This window comes from Filicampus tigris, chromosome 7 (assembly GCF_054856515.1).
Source record: "Filicampus tigris isolate MCC_2025a chromosome 7, RoL_Ftig_1.0, whole genome shotgun sequence".
Classification (NCBI taxonomy): domain Eukaryota; kingdom Metazoa; phylum Chordata; class Actinopteri; order Syngnathiformes; family Syngnathidae; genus Filicampus; species Filicampus tigris.
Window position 1 is genome coordinate 10,138,438 of NC_141223.1, and position 15,610 is coordinate 10,154,047.

General features: G+C 39.2%; 1 protein-coding gene across 10 annotated transcripts in view; it reads right to left on the reverse strand.

The window, feature by feature from the left end:
* The window catches only part of LOC147144735 (eukaryotic translation initiation factor 4 gamma 1-like), a 35,359-nt gene extending 20,076 nt beyond the window's left edge, over positions 1 to 15,283 (reverse strand). Inside the window, exons 1-6 of one of the 10 annotated variants that reach the window (XM_086034918.1) lie at positions 15,192 to 15,283; positions 12,754 to 12,875; positions 12,346 to 12,432; positions 8,190 to 8,210; positions 7,575 to 7,742; positions 4,447 to 4,534 (exon numbers count right to left, since the gene is read on the reverse strand). In XM_086034918.1, coding sequence (XP_085891044.1) covers positions 4,447 to 4,534; positions 7,575 to 7,742; positions 8,190 to 8,210; positions 12,346 to 12,432; positions 12,754 to 12,875; positions 15,192 to 15,249 — 544 coding nt within the window. In that variant the 5' untranslated portion in view covers positions 15,250 to 15,283. Of the gene's footprint in view, positions 1 to 1,223; positions 1,377 to 1,715; positions 1,860 to 4,446; positions 4,535 to 7,547; positions 7,743 to 8,189; positions 8,211 to 8,747; positions 8,772 to 12,345; positions 12,433 to 12,753; positions 12,876 to 15,191 lie in introns of those variants that run through there. The other 9 variants (XM_086034916.1, XM_086034915.1, XM_086034917.1 and 6 more) reach the window with 9 other exon arrangements.
* Positions 15,284 to 15,610: the final 327 nt, after the last annotated feature.

The window sequence follows — 15,610 nt, forward strand, 5'->3', positions numbered from 1 at the left end:
TTGTGAGTTTATCATGGGCACTGATGGTGATGGATGTGTGCTGAATCCCATTTAACGAGTTTGAATGTGATTGGTCAAGTCTGAACATAGCCACAACCACAGTTGTAAGAGAGTGCGCACACTTCTGCAACAGTTTTATCTCAGTTGTTTATTTTGACCTTTTATGTCGAAAAAACTTTTTTTTTTCCAAATGAGTTGTACAGGTAATAGGTCACATTAAGTTACCGGGTAATGGTAGAAAAGATCGTTAACTGATTCATCTTTGCCACAATTTTTAAATATCACAAAAACATGGCATTTGAACAGGAGCGTGTATTTTTTTTGTATCCACGAAATAATCAAATTTACAAACACTTGTAAAAAAAAAATTTCTGTTATTATGTATCTGTAAGTTCTCATCAATTAATCAATACAGTGAAAGGATAAGTTAAGTTAGTTTGTTTTGTTTTCCTTTCCCTGATCTGCCCAGAAGTGTATATTACTGATGCCTGTAGCTTAAAGATGAAGTCAACTCCCAAATTTTCTTTACGATAATATGTTGTATGCACCTCGACTAGTCTAAACACAGTATTCTGATTAATACTGTGTTTGTGGAATTTGGGTTAAGTACCAAAATCCACCCATTTTTCGCAATCTCAGGGGTTGGACATTTTGCCACTTTTGATCGACTGAAAATGTCAAGTTTAGACTAGTGTAGCTGCATACGATATTATTGTAAAGAAGATTTTTGGGTTGATTTCCTCTTTAAAAGATGCTCAACAATGTTTTGAATCTTACATTGAAAATATTTCATAACTTCAGACTAAGAATTCAATACAACTTAGAATAATACATTGCAGTTTGCACTAAAACATTTGGGCCTTAAAACAAAAATGTGTTGCCACACTTTTCATTATTGCCAATTATGAAGTTATGAAGTAAGCATAACATATCAGTAAAACTGAAAGAACTACAGTCATCTTCCAAGTTTTCTACTGTATCTGTGCGCAATCTTGCAAAAGTCTGCGAGAGCACCGAGGAGGCCCATAGTGTAGGTAGGCCTCTGGGTTATGACACAACAGATTCTTTTTCCACATAACCGTTCAACTCCAACTCTACCACCCTGTTACTAAAGCTTGTATATGTTATGAATTGAAGCATAAAGAACTGGAAATAATTTACTTACATAACCCCATTCCACTGTTAAAAAAAAACAAAACACACACACTACAAGTTCAACGTACTTTTGTTGGCTCAACCTGTCAATACTGTCAACAAGACTTTCTGCTCTTCATTGATATTAGCTGGCCTTGTAAATGGCCTCAACAGTTCAGCTTTGTCAAAGGAAAGGAAGGAAGGAACGGCGTACAAAATGTTCAAATTGAAGAGGCCTCTCTTTCAGCTCAGCAGTAACTACACACTCTGACTCTCCACCACTCTAAGTATTACAGTCCAACTCACATTACTGAGTCTGCATTGTTGACCAAGAGCAACACAGCCTAAATATAGTCAAAACCCACATGCGATAGTTTGCAAGAGGGAGGGAAGGATAGACCAGGAGAGACGAAGAGCGTGCTCACAACCAGAAAGCCAGAAGAAGGAATGCAACTTTTCTTGGACAGTGTCCCAATACTGTAAATAAGAGGCATGACATACGAGTCATTAAACACAGGCGCATGAGCAGTTAGGGTGGGGGTGGGCTGCAAAGAGAGACCGTTAATCTCGACGACACCTACCCTGAGAGTCATCAACTTCGTGAGACCCGCGATTCCCCATGTTGAATGTCTACCCGAGTGCAAAATTGCAGATGGACTGCAAAATGGAGGGGAGAGGGGGGGTCTTTTGAATGCCCCTTTTTACTTCTTCCTGCCCCCTCTACAGGTGTCCACTCAAAATGATTTCTTTCAGTGTTCAGTTCTGCCTCTTCCAGCATGTCTCAACTTTACTCCTCCCTCTGACCTGAGCAACCTCAATACCAGCCAGACTTTTACACTTAGAAGTGAAGGAAGGAGAGTGATTGTAGGTCTTTCAAGCCTACTGCAATAAGAATCTTCAATTACACTAGATAACTGTACAGCTCACACGTACAAAAACATTTGCAAGTGTCACTAATGTGCAATATTTTCTGTACATTAAAAACATGTAGGGTAAGTGAAGGAAGGAGTGCGATTGCAGGTCTTTCCTGCCTACAGCAAGAAGACTGTTCAATTGCACTAGATAACTGTACAGCTCACACATACAAAAACATTTGCAAGTGTCACTTATGTGCAATATTTACTGTACATTAAAACACCAGATGCAATACATCTTTCACAGTGGTGCTTGTTTAATTTTTTAACTTGATGTATTTCTTTTGCGTCTCATCTGCTTTATTTTGACAATGTTTTGCTTGTTATTATATCGTCAACCTCATAAAAAGAGTAATATTTTGACAAAAACATCATACTCAGGATGCTGGCTACCTCTGCTAAAACTGGCTTAGTTAAACAGATAATTGAATTCGACCCTTAAAACTAAATGAGTAATAAATATAAATCGTATTTGGTTCGGATTTTCTGAATAAAACTTAAAAAATGACTCGGGCCATTATTTTGGGAAGGTGACAACATTGTATATTATCTTCTGCTGCCGTGAATGCCGTGGGATCATTGAGAAAGTCGTCGTGTTTTCTCTCTAGCCTTTCATTTTTCGCTACCTCCCTCTATTCCTCAAAAGTATAATGGCAGGAAAGTTGAACTCACTGTAAAATGTAATAAGCTCACTTTACTTACTTTAAAGTCAGGAAACCGATTGCCTCAAAATTCCCAAGTAAAGTAGATATCTAATTTTAAGTTGTTATTACTGAAAATAACTGTTTAGACAACTTAGATAATAGCAGGAAACTTAAGTGAATTTAACTCAAAATCAGTTAAATTGACTATAACATTTTGATCCAGACAACTCAGATAATGCCAGTAAACGCGAGTACATAAAACTCAAAAATGAAAAGTTAATTTGACTTTACAATGTCAATTTTGACTACTTAAACTTGCAAGTTGTGTTATTTAAGATGCACTTGTAAAATTTAGTTTGCCTTGCAAATGGACTGTCATGGTTAATGGACTGTCACTTGTATAGCATTTTTCTACCTTTGGTACTCAAAGAAGCTTCACTCAAGTACCTCCTCTACCTACTGATGATGCAGCATCAGGAGCAACTTGGGGTTCAGTATCTTGCTCAAGGATACTTGGTCACAATGGCCGGGGATCGAACCCACAACCTCCGGGTTGGGAAACGACCACTCTACCACTGAGGCATGCCGCCCCCAAGTTACAAGTTCAATCATTCACATTACTAGACAAATATCAGGAAACCCTTGATTTGTTCAAGTAATCTGAACTTCACCCGATGAGCTAATGAAACAAAGACAGACAACATATTCAATGGAAAACAAAGTTTGATCATTTAGCTTTTTTGTTCAGAACACATTTCATTTGGAATTATGTTTCTATCTTCTACAGGGGCTGAGATATTGATTATTTTCTAGGTATTGAATTTCTGGGAAAACATTTTCGAGGGTGATTCCAAAGTCAACCTTAGGTTTTAGAAAGATTTTTAGCCAGGCGCTATAGGCCTTGATGGGTTAAATAGGTCCAAAAAAATCTAATGGCTCTAAGAATGATTAACCTAACAAGCAAATTATTTTACTTAAAAAGAACCCTCACTCCAAACACCTGTTAAAAAGCTGAGAACTGGACTGTTGAATAGACAATAACGACCTACAATACACCTGCATACGCATACTGTATAAATAATTATAACTTGTATTGCAAGCTCTCTACTGTAATGAGCTGCAACAAGATTGCTTAGCTTGAAAGCATGACCATACTCAGACGCCTATTGGGAAGGGGGCAGTTTAATATTTGCTATGCAGTGACACTTAAAGGCCCAATGTCTAGAACTTAGTGCCATCTAGAGATGAACTAATAGAATGCAATGACTTAAGTTCAAAGTGTGCGCATTTTGAGCGCGTGCAATTCGGTGACAAAGTAAATGCATTGCATTTGTTACACATGCTGTAGTCATGATGTGGGGGAACTACGTTCGTTAAATTTGTCTTTTTCGGGTACCCGTAGCAGTAAGATGGCGGCAAGACAGGCAGCCTCCTGCAGGGTAGGCGTGCCGTATGTAATATAATTAGAGATGACTTCACCTACGATTATATTAAAAAAAATGTACATTGTTGTGATAGAACATATTTTTGCACACATTACTCAAATTAATAATAGGTTTTCAAACTGAATGAACTTTGAAAAATCAAAACATTTTACACACTGCCACTTCCTCTGGAGGGTGCAACCAAACTTGGCAAAAATGACAGAAAAACAACTGAACAAACTTTTAATATGCAATGTTTGATGCAGAACCTTAATCATACATTATTCAGTACGTGCGTGAGTGGCTCAGGCAAACACTCCATCCACCTACCATAATTACCATATTCAGCCGGGCTTGTCCCTGGATAGAAACCTGGAGCTGCAGCTGGTACAGGGTATTGTTGGGGTGTGGCCACGTACTAAAAAAAAAAAAAAAAAAAAAATATATATATATAAAATATATATATATATATATATATATATATATATATATATATATATATATATATATATATATATAAGTACAAAACAAGGTCGCAGGGAGGGAAATTGCAACTAGAAAGTGATAAAGATATTCATAAATGCGTCATTACCAGTATTTGTATCAGCACTGCTACTGTCATTCAGTAATATTTATATTAATGCTTCAATCCTACAACACCAATATATCAATTTACCAGCTTGCCATACTGTATATACCTTCCGGACAGGTGCAGTAGGACCCATGTCAGCGGTGTGGAGATACATTAAGGTAAACACAAATGACAACACTAAATCCGACTGCAAATTATGCTCTACAGAATGGATGATCAGCCCTGCTAAGGCAGCAACATAAGAGCCGCAGCCCCCTGCGAGTTTTGGCACACGCCTCACAACATGCTGCTCGGCCCCTGCTGAGCCAGCTGCGCTTTCCGCCATGAAGCCACAACGGAGGAGGGCCGGGACAGGCGGGCGAGCAAGCGACCATTTTGCTAGCGTAGTATTTTTGCTAATGTTTAGCAATGGTTGCCATGCCGCAAGGAAGGAATGTAGAAAAAACAAGGAGTGCGATTTGAATATAGACTGTTTATTCAAAACCGTTGACAACAAGCTGAATTTTATTTTGTTTTTGATTTGTTTTCCAAAACATACAGTACATAAAATTATACCTAACTACTTCAGTTGGAAACTTTTCAAAATGAATTTAATGAAGAACTTAATTTTATGATTATAATTTATGAGTCGTACTTCCTGCAACAGAATGAAGTGAAGTGGGATGCTGACGTTGTATAATAGTCGTACTGTATTGATGGATATGGGACTTTTCCATAATCTTTGAAGACAGTGAGCGTGTTACGAAGCGAGATCGTCACACTGACAGTTGCATTTGTTCCACAAAGATAATTTTACACAACTTTAAAACTGTATAATTGTGGACAATTGAGTTCATGGATTAATGCCATCAAAAATATGCAGAGGAAAAAAAGAAAAAACAATAAATACTGTACATTGCTGTGCTTGTTCGCACGTTCGCTTCCCGTAATAGTCTTTTCGCAGCGAAATTCAAAATTCAGAAGAACCTGACGACTGTCGGTTTTGGCCAAGATGGAGTGGTATTTCCAAGCTATAATACAAATCCAACAAAGGAAGCACCAGGTGTGCTGTGACGAGCTACTACGCCTGCTGGAGAGTCATGGGGGATCGATACAGTTTGAGATGTCTGTGCTTTGCGATATGCGAAACTTTTGATGCTTCAGTCATTCGACGTATTGGATATTACCGTATACAGTATCGTACGAATAACAGAAGTGGTGGTATATTGGCAGACGCCCACAAGGAGCAGCACGGCATCCCCGCACAGCAAAAGAAAGTTAATACGTTGGTTACATAAAGATAGGTAGCGCCAAAATGTATTATTGGCAGCCAAAATTAATTTGTGGCGGCACACTACAAGTACATTTATAGGTGGGAAACACTGCGGCTACAATGTCTTATTTCGTGGTTGATTGGATTGGCAAATTAAGACAACAGCCCATCACAAATATCGGCCAATCCGACATAGCCAATCAAATTGGAGGAAAGTCTTGTTATATTAGAGTTTAACTTTCAAGGAAAGTTTGTGAATAATATTTGATTAAAATAAAACCCATTTCATCATAATTGGAAGATGTAATGGCATTATCAAGTATCGGTACTTGGTATCGGCGAGTATAAATTAAATTCATGTACTTGTACCCTGTCTGAAAAAAATTGGTATCAGTGCATTCCTAGTGCTATTCAGCAGTTAGGAAATATTACCTGAAAAAGAAGTGGAGAGCAGCAACAACAACAAATAAATATGACGACTCTGGTCATTATTACCTCACGTTGGGTGAGGTATCATCACTGTTTCTTTCACTCACGTCACTACAATTTTAAATCATGTACAGATATGTGCCCTTTTCAACAATGTTGACTTAGAGGGGAAGTCGACCCCCAAAAATCATTTCCAATCATATGTTCTTCGTGCCTTCACTAGTCTAAACATGGCATTCTGATTAATATTGCGTATGTGAAATATGAGTTAACCAGCAAAATCCACCTGTTTTTAGCCATCTCAGGGTGCAGCCATTTTGTCACTTTGGCTGAAAATAGCATCACAGTTGCTTAGAGCCCAGTCACGACTCACCTGTTTTCCAAAGCTGAGCCATGACTGGTCATTATCTGAGCCCTGGGCAACTGTGATGTCATTTTCAGTCGACAGCAAGCAGCAAAATGGCCGCTCCCTTAGATGTGGAAAAGTGGGTGGATTTTACTGCTTAACTCATAATTGAAAAATGCATTTTTAATCAATTTAGACTAGTGGGGCTACATAGAACATATTCTTGGAGAGAATTTGTTTGCGTTGACTTCCACTTTAATGATAATGACTTGACCAAATTCTATACTTTCATCAGAGTACGCATCACCCCTCACTTTGTTTGAAAAAGCACCCCAGATGTGTAACAGTGAAGAAGAAACTCCCTGAAAACCTTTAGTTTGGTAGAAAACTAAACACAAGAATTTGTATTTCTCCATCGCAGCCATGATGGCCATCTTCTCAAATCAAATTCAAAGACATTAGGTGTTTTTGCTTGTATGCAGAGTAAAACATCATTTGAAGATGGGCAGACCATTGTGAATTAAAAACACAAAAACTTGTGAGCAGAGCTGTCTTTGTCATCTTTTGATAGATATCAATTAAAATCATCATGGTTTTGAATTATTAGCACTAGAGTTAAGAAATTGAGAAACCTTTCAGGAACTGCGATATCAAGGTGGCTGACATCAAAGAGTCCAAATAGTGTGTTACTTTTCAGAGTTCTAAAAGTCACAATTTTCAACCCATCGATGGACAGACTGTAAAATTCTTTTGTAAACAGCACCACCACCACAACTACATCAACGGCCCCCTCCCTGGAGTTTTGCCTCTACCTGTCCTTGTATAAAATAGGCTGCCACCTGTGGTGAGCTTGGGAAGGGCAACTGTTGTCCTGGGATCATCATCATTTGGGAACCAGGGGCTGGCTGGTAGACATGGGTGGGAGTTACAGGCTGAGGGGTACTACTGGGTGGAACACCTCGAGGCCCGCTGCTGGGAGGCAAACTTGTTCTGTTGGTGTAGTAGAGCTAGAGAGTAGATAGGAGAGAATACAAGGAGGATGACCAGGGAGGAAGGATAGAGGGAGAGAAGGCAAAGTGAGGACATTGACCAATGAGTCAATACAAAGCCATAATGAGGAAAGTAGAGAAACATCAAGGGAAACTTGAGCTTGGAAAGTAACTGGTTACCTTCCGGTAAAGTGAAAATAAAATGGTCACATTCAATTGACTACTACTTAATTGATACTAGCCCAAGGCCATGTGAAGCAAGCTCCCCCAGCCTGATGGCTGCATAGCTGGCTCGTAAATCTGGTTTGAGTGCAGAAAGATAGAAAGCTGCCTCCTCATAGATATTCTGCTGCTGACCCGGGAGATGACTGTTGTAGCAAAAAAAGTAACAGAAACAAAGGCACACCCCTCAAGAGAGTCAAGATGGTTATAAAGGAGAAAGTAAAAGGAGGAAAAAATAGTTACCTGTAGAGATCTGAAGCTTCCCTTTAGCAGCACAAACAAAGATGACAGAAATGCATTAACTGGAAGCAATAAGGTGGGACAGTTTGAGAGAAAAGCCCACCACGGTCAATCAAAGCAAAGAAGCCAAAGACATTCTCCATTTTGATCCAAGCAGTGACTTGTGACAAGCAGCATACAGAGAATGATAACTTCAAGTGAGTGTAGTACAGCATTGTTGTCCAACCACCGGTTCGTGGACTGACAAGCAATTGGTACTGGGCCACATAGACCACCTGACCCCAGTCGACGAATGTTGGCTGGTGCTCTCCAGCGTCGGGGTTGTGCAAGCGAGCACCCCATCCGGTGTGTTGGTTCTAAAGTAAGGCCGAGACGCCCCGCGTCGGCACCCCCTCCTCGCCCACGGGCATTCATTTTCTTCTGCCCTCGGAGCTAGGCCGGCCAGCCCCAGCCGGCCTCTGCTCCCTCCACGCCAGTAACAGCCACCATGGCGGAGCCTGGTTGATCGTGCCAACCCAAACCCAAACTTTGTAACCCTCCGACAATTTTGCAAGGACTCACCAGTTGCATTTGCCGTCGTTGAAAAAGCACTCCTGGTGCATCTGCGATATTCCAACCTATCCACTCATTATGTCCTTTTCTTCACAGTGAGATGTGAGTTCACTTGGACACAATATTGACTAATAAACTGCCGCCGCTATGGTCCTGTCAGCTTGGTTGCTTGAACAAATACACGTGGGGATCAGTCACGTGACCTGCAGAGCTCTATAAAGGGAACTCCCTCAACATCAGGATTGGCAGAAAATTGTCATAGTGTATTTTACGATGATGTGATTGGTCCGCGGATGCCACAATGACATGACTAACCGACAAATAAACAAATGAATATTGTGTAGGCCCCAAGAGCGGACTACAGCAGAATAATATGAAACTATTCTACTATAGGACTTCTGATAGGCCCTCTCTATTACAACCCCTGCGTCGCACAGAATCGCCTGCGGGTTGGTCAACTCATGGCAAGAATGTAAAGTGATTGACAGAAAAATCACCTTTTTTTATAGGGCCCTGCCCCGACTTCCATAAGCCCAGGTAAGTCAGTTGATAAAAGCGGACCTGTAAGAGGGTCTTGTACAGATTCTCTGTGAAATTCAAGCTTCTACATAAGAGACTAAGAGACATCAGTAGATGGCAACGTTGCAGCAAGGGCTTGACTAACTTTTTTGCTCACCTGCCACTGTGACCAGTGGTTTCTCAGAGTTACTAGCTAGTTAGTATTTTCTTGAGCCCCAATTTTGTTGTGTATATAAATAATCACTTTGCTTATCGCGAGGGTTATATTCCAGGCCATCCCGGCAATAGACGAAATTTGGGGAGAAGCATATATAAATGCCAACATCTCGTCACCTTCCTAAAATAATGGCCTTGGTCATTATGTTTCCTTTTTTCCCCAGAAACCACAAAAAAACTGAACCAAATACTGATTATCATCACTGTCCTGTGAAAAACACATGTCCATTTTTTTCACATTAATGGGTTACAGACATTAATATGAATTTTTTTTTTTAAATGGCAACATTGGACATACACGTTCTTCACATGACAGCAACGTTACATTAATTTATCATTTAATTTCAGAGGTAGAACTGAATAATCTGTTAACCAGGATGTAGTCTATTTTAGCAGAGATGGCCAGCATCATGGTGACGTGTTTATAGCAAAAATATGACTTGACAAAATATGCTCCAGCACACCCATGATCCTCCTGAGGATAAGATGTACGGATAATGAATAAATGAATGAATGAATGAATGAATGGATGGATGACAATATAGGAAGATCATATTCATGTGAGCACGTATTATTTTTGTACACTTGGGATCGCCATTCTCACATTCTCGACATTATAGTATACAGTATGTGCCTTTAATGGGCAGGGCTGTCATATTGAGTGGCAGGGATGTGAACAAATAGCCGCTGTGGATAGATTTGTTGATCTTGATCTGCGGCTGCTCGATTCCCATGTTCCTCCGCGAAACTGATAGCTTGCAGTTTAAACTGTGCTTCGTAAGCGTGTCCCTTTGTAGGTGCCATTTTCGATGTTGTTTTGCACAACGCACATACCGGTACTACATAACTACTGGGGGCGTGCCTTTAGCGTCCTCTTTCATGTCAACCCTTCCCCCTTTAAAGTCCGCATGCTGTCCTCCCTCATGTCCGCCTTTTCTCTATATAAGCAGCGTGTCAGCGCGAAATGCTCCCAGTCAGTCAAGCGGAGTGCTCATCAGTCACACAACATTTACAAATTTCGGAACTCAGTGCACACGGTACGCCTTATGGTTGTGAAAAAATGATATAGCAACATGTACAACTAGCACATACTCTTCCAGAAGATGGTAGAAGGTACAGTACAATAAACCCATCAATCATTTACTCTGCTAAGATAGCTAGCATTAGCAGCGCTCAAGCGCTGGCGAGAGCCGTTGCATTACTTTTCAAAAGCAGTCAATGTAAATGATTATGCACTCTTTGATTCTGACAGCCTGACACCGTTGACATTACGGCTGATCACCTTTAACAAACCAGGCTTCCTCAAATGTGTTGTCTTAGCAAAAACGCTATATTGTGGTTCTGGCATCACGTCTCATTGACCAAAAATTACTTTGTGATAAAATTTTCAGGACGATATCCAAATAGCAAAATATTCAGTAGCTTCAGCCCTAATTTCAAGGCACCACTGTAGATCCTATAACCTTGCGTTGGTTTTTCATTCATTCATTTTTCACTGTGATTTTATTACACGCTATGCTGTGCAGTCAAGTACAAACAACATAGTTACACCAACACATATCAGATGTGCGTGTCTGTTTGTGAACATGTGCATAGGAGTTATTTTTAACCTAACTGTAGAGTGCGGCTAGGTGTTGAGGTGTTTTCTGCTACCATCTAGTGGCGGCGTATCTTATGCTTCCCAGTACTGTACAACAACAAAGCCACGAAAAAAATAAAATAAAAATTGGACCAAGCAATAGCTAGTGAGTTAGTCCACTTGTCAAGGTACTACTGTATTATGGTTTGTACGTAGAGTTATGGCAAAAAAGAAAGAAAAAAAAAGGAAAGGTGAGAACCAGATGAGTCAGGAAGGTCCCCGTATAAACATAATCTCATAATACTGAAATAGGTTCACAAGTTTCACACAGGACACTTTTCCTCCCCTGTAACGTTGAAAGCAATGTCAATGACCAAGCAAGTATTTTATACAAAATATGGTGTGACATTCAATGCTGGGGCTGACGGCATAACACATTTAATCGTGTTATTGTGGGATGCTTTGTTGCTGTGAAAAAGTGCACACACAACATATCACTTTTGCTAGATTCCGTGTTAAAGGCAAAGGGCCTTATTGTGTAAGTACGTATTGTTACGCCTGCTATTGTCGCTTTCCTGTGAAAAACACTTATGTCCAATTTTGGAAAAAAAAATAATTTTCACATTAATGTGATGTCTGTAATGCGGAAACACCAAATTAGGACTGTTCAACTTTCAGAAGTTTATTCTAAGCAATCACAGCAGTCTACCTACTACATTAAATTAAATTAAAATTTTCACAAGATGGAAGACATGCTAAATGATTTTTATATTTTAAGATAATCTACTGTATTCCATTAGTTTAGTACTTTTGCTGACATTAAACATGAAAAATTATTCACCTGTTGAAAACATGATATTTTGAAATTAAGCAATAACTCAATCTTAGCACTGTTTATAGTAGTGTGTGTGTTGCTGTCTGACCACTGCAGATAGCAGCATGACAGCCATCGGCAGAGATTACAGGTTAGCAGGTGCAAGTTTACGACATGTCCAGATGTTGAAAAATGTGATCGTATTCTATTGAACGATAAGAACAGCACTGCTATCAATTTGTTGTCATTTACACAAGTGCTACAAGACCAATTTTATAATTCACATATACCTATAGCTGGGAATGCAAGTAAACCACTTACACTGTCGAGTCTTGATTTTAGTTAGTACTGGAGCTATACATGTTCTTACATTCAAGCTATTTTTGAATACTGCTAAATCCTTCTACTGCATATAGGTTTGTGTCTCTCAATGTGGCGGCAAATGAACTTCAGGGCAAAGAAAATGTGAATATTCCTACCTGTCTGGGCTGTGGTGTTGGGTTCATTTGAGGGGGCGCTGGGGTGGCAAACACAACAGGAGAGGGATGCCCAGGGAAGAAAGAGGGCTGCAAATGACAGCAGGTGATATCAACAAGAGCAAAGTGGAATACATGATAGATAGATAGAGATAGAGATAGAGAGAGAGAGAGGGAGAGGGAGAGGGAGAGGGGGGGGAGGGGGGGGGGGGGGGGGAGGGGGAGAGAGAGAGAGAGAGAGAGAGAGAGAGAGAGAGAGAGAGAGAGAGAGAGAGAGAAATAATAAAATGAAAGAAGCTGCTAATAACACCCCGATATGCGTTTTCCGTTAAAAACGGGGGTTGGCTCCTTCAAGAGCTTCGTGAAAAACTCATTACAGTGACTGTTATTTCCTTACCAACAGGTCCTTACCTGTGAAAGGCCCGGTGATGGGGCAGGGTGGGGAGTGGAGGGGGGTCCTGTTATAGGCTGAGGTGCTTTTTTCATTTCATGGAGTTCTTCATGGGGAAAGGGGTGTGCACCTCTGTACAAATCTGAAGAAAAGAACACGGAATTCGCTGTTGAAACGTGAAAACATTTGATTCTCAAATACTGAGAGGGAAGTTATGCATAACTGATGTTCCCTGTTCCAGCTCGCAATATTTACATGGATGTATCTGGAAGGATGTGTGATTTCAAGATTTTCTACACACAGAGACATAGATAACAGCTTTGCTAGCTATGTCCATTATTTCACTTATCGGTACTTTGTTTTGGGCATAATGCAGATATAGATACAGTAGCCACTACATTAGTGACATTAAAATAAGAATGTACTAAAATAATAGCAATTAAAAAAAACAATAAATAAAAATAAATACTAGATGTAGAGCCTTGGCCCTCTCAAGCACATAGCACTATTGTACCTCTTCTTCAGTGGGAGTTCAGTTCATACAGATTTACCAACTCTGTGCAAGCAAAAATCACAGTCTTAAAAACCATTGAATTGTTTAGTGTTACAAAGCAAGGGACGTGCTACCGAATCACAACTACAGATCAACACGAACACTTTGGAAACATGCAGGCATGTTTGTTCATGTCTGTCTGTTGTATTTGTATATTCCAAGTTACTAAACGAAAAAAATAAATAAAATAAAGTGCTTCACTGCTATATTATTGAGGCATTGTTCCCCCCACCATTCAAACATACGAACGAATACTTTGTTTCCTGTCATCTCGGGTTTTTCATAAGCATTCAAATAAGACTATGGCTTATGCCATTTATTATTTTAAAGATAGGGCTGTGGAGGTTGGCAAGATCTTTTGTATGACTTCAGAGGATCAACAAAGTTACCCAAAACAAATAACAGAGTGCCATGACTTTGACAACAAAGTTGGGTGGATTCAAAACCCAAAAATTGATGCTATACTTTGATGACTTCGGAGGATCAACAAAGCTACCCGAAACAAATCACGGAGTGTCCTGACTTGGACAATGAAGTTGGGTGGATTAAAAACTCAAAACTTGATGCTATATTTGGTGAGTACGATGTATGAGAGTTGCAAATGACCCACAATGATTTCTGATACTATGTAGTATACACTACCTCTTCAAGTGGCTCATTTTATCCAATTCCCCTGTAGCATTTTTTTGCTTATTGCGCTTAAGTTAAATTCAGAAGTGTATAAAAAACCCTTCATGTCTTGTTAATTGTGAGTGGTGACTGAAAAATAAAATGTCAGTAATGTTTTGTTTCACATGTTTTTTTTCTCACCCACAGCACATAATCAGGTGAAGTTCCCTGACACCACAATTCAAGATGTGAGGAAGAAAATTAGAGAAAAAATGTAACATTAGTTATGCAAAACAAATAAATGGGGGAAAATGGAAACGATTGGAATCTGAACTACCCTTTCTCAATAAAGGAATATTTGATATCATGACTTTTTTTAATGCACATATTTAGTTTTACTATATATTTGGAAATGCCCAGTAAGCTATTTTAAAATGTACTGTACAAGTATAATGGTGCATAAATGAGTGTCCTTTTGGCATACTTCAAGTATAAACCGGTAATGTAAACTGTGCGCTAGAAGCATATGACTTGTATACTAGTAGTATATAAATGATTGTACTTATAATACACCTCAAGTATAAACCGGTAAACTAAAATGTGGACTAGAAGTATACGACTTGTAGACTAATAGTAGATAAATAATTGTACTTGTGGTACACTTCAAGTTTAAACCTGTAAACTAAACTGTGGACTAGAAGTACATGACTTGTATAATAGTAGTATATTGAATGAGTATACTTATAGTATACTTTTAAAAAAACGTATTTTTTTCCAATTTAGTATTAAAAAAAAGTATTAAATTAGTATACTTTGTATTACACTACAAGTACATAGTTCAGAGTACACTTATATACTTATACTCAAGTATACTTTATAAAGTATCCTTCTTATATACAACTTTTTCCTAAGGGAATACTATAACGTGAAATATGTTTATTTAAAAAAAATGCATTGTATTACCATGTCACGTGAGCTAGGATTTTTGTTGTTGTTTTCTGTACTGGCGTGTTTGTGTTAGAAGCCACATTAGTTAAATTAAAGCAAGAACCCACACGTCGGTTGAGGATAGTGACGCTAACTGTGAGCTAGCTAGCAGACGTGCTAATCCCTCAAAACAGCTGCATGCAGTCATAATAAGCAATTTTAACACTCACTACATCTTGGAATATTACGAGTACACCCATGGACATTTTTATGAATGACCGCGCTATGTGTATATATGCTACAGTCACCAAAAATATGTTTAGTAATTGAGCATATAAGTAAGAATTACAAGTAAAAGCGTTTCATTACCTTTCTCTGCTTGAGTCCACAGAGCCGGACGGAAAGTCTTACCGGAAGCCGGTATCATGGTAATTCCGGCCAAATGCCGTCACGTGGAACTTGGAAGGAGTTCTCGGTCGTAAAAGGCAAGTGGAACTGCAACGTTCCGCTAAACATCTGAGGAACATCACAACAAACCCAATGTTTCCCAATTGCTGAACGACAAACATTGAACAAAGGTTACACGGCCTTCGTTGTTTATTAAACTAATATGTGTCCCATTAAATCACAAATACATCTGATAATTTAATGCACAATCGATGACGGAACGATTCCTCACTGTAGATGTGTTCTAACATGAACCCAATTCATATTAGAGAGTAGCATTAGGTTTTATTGCAATGTAAACTACTGTTATTTGACTGCGGTCACGCCAGCCCTCATTACGG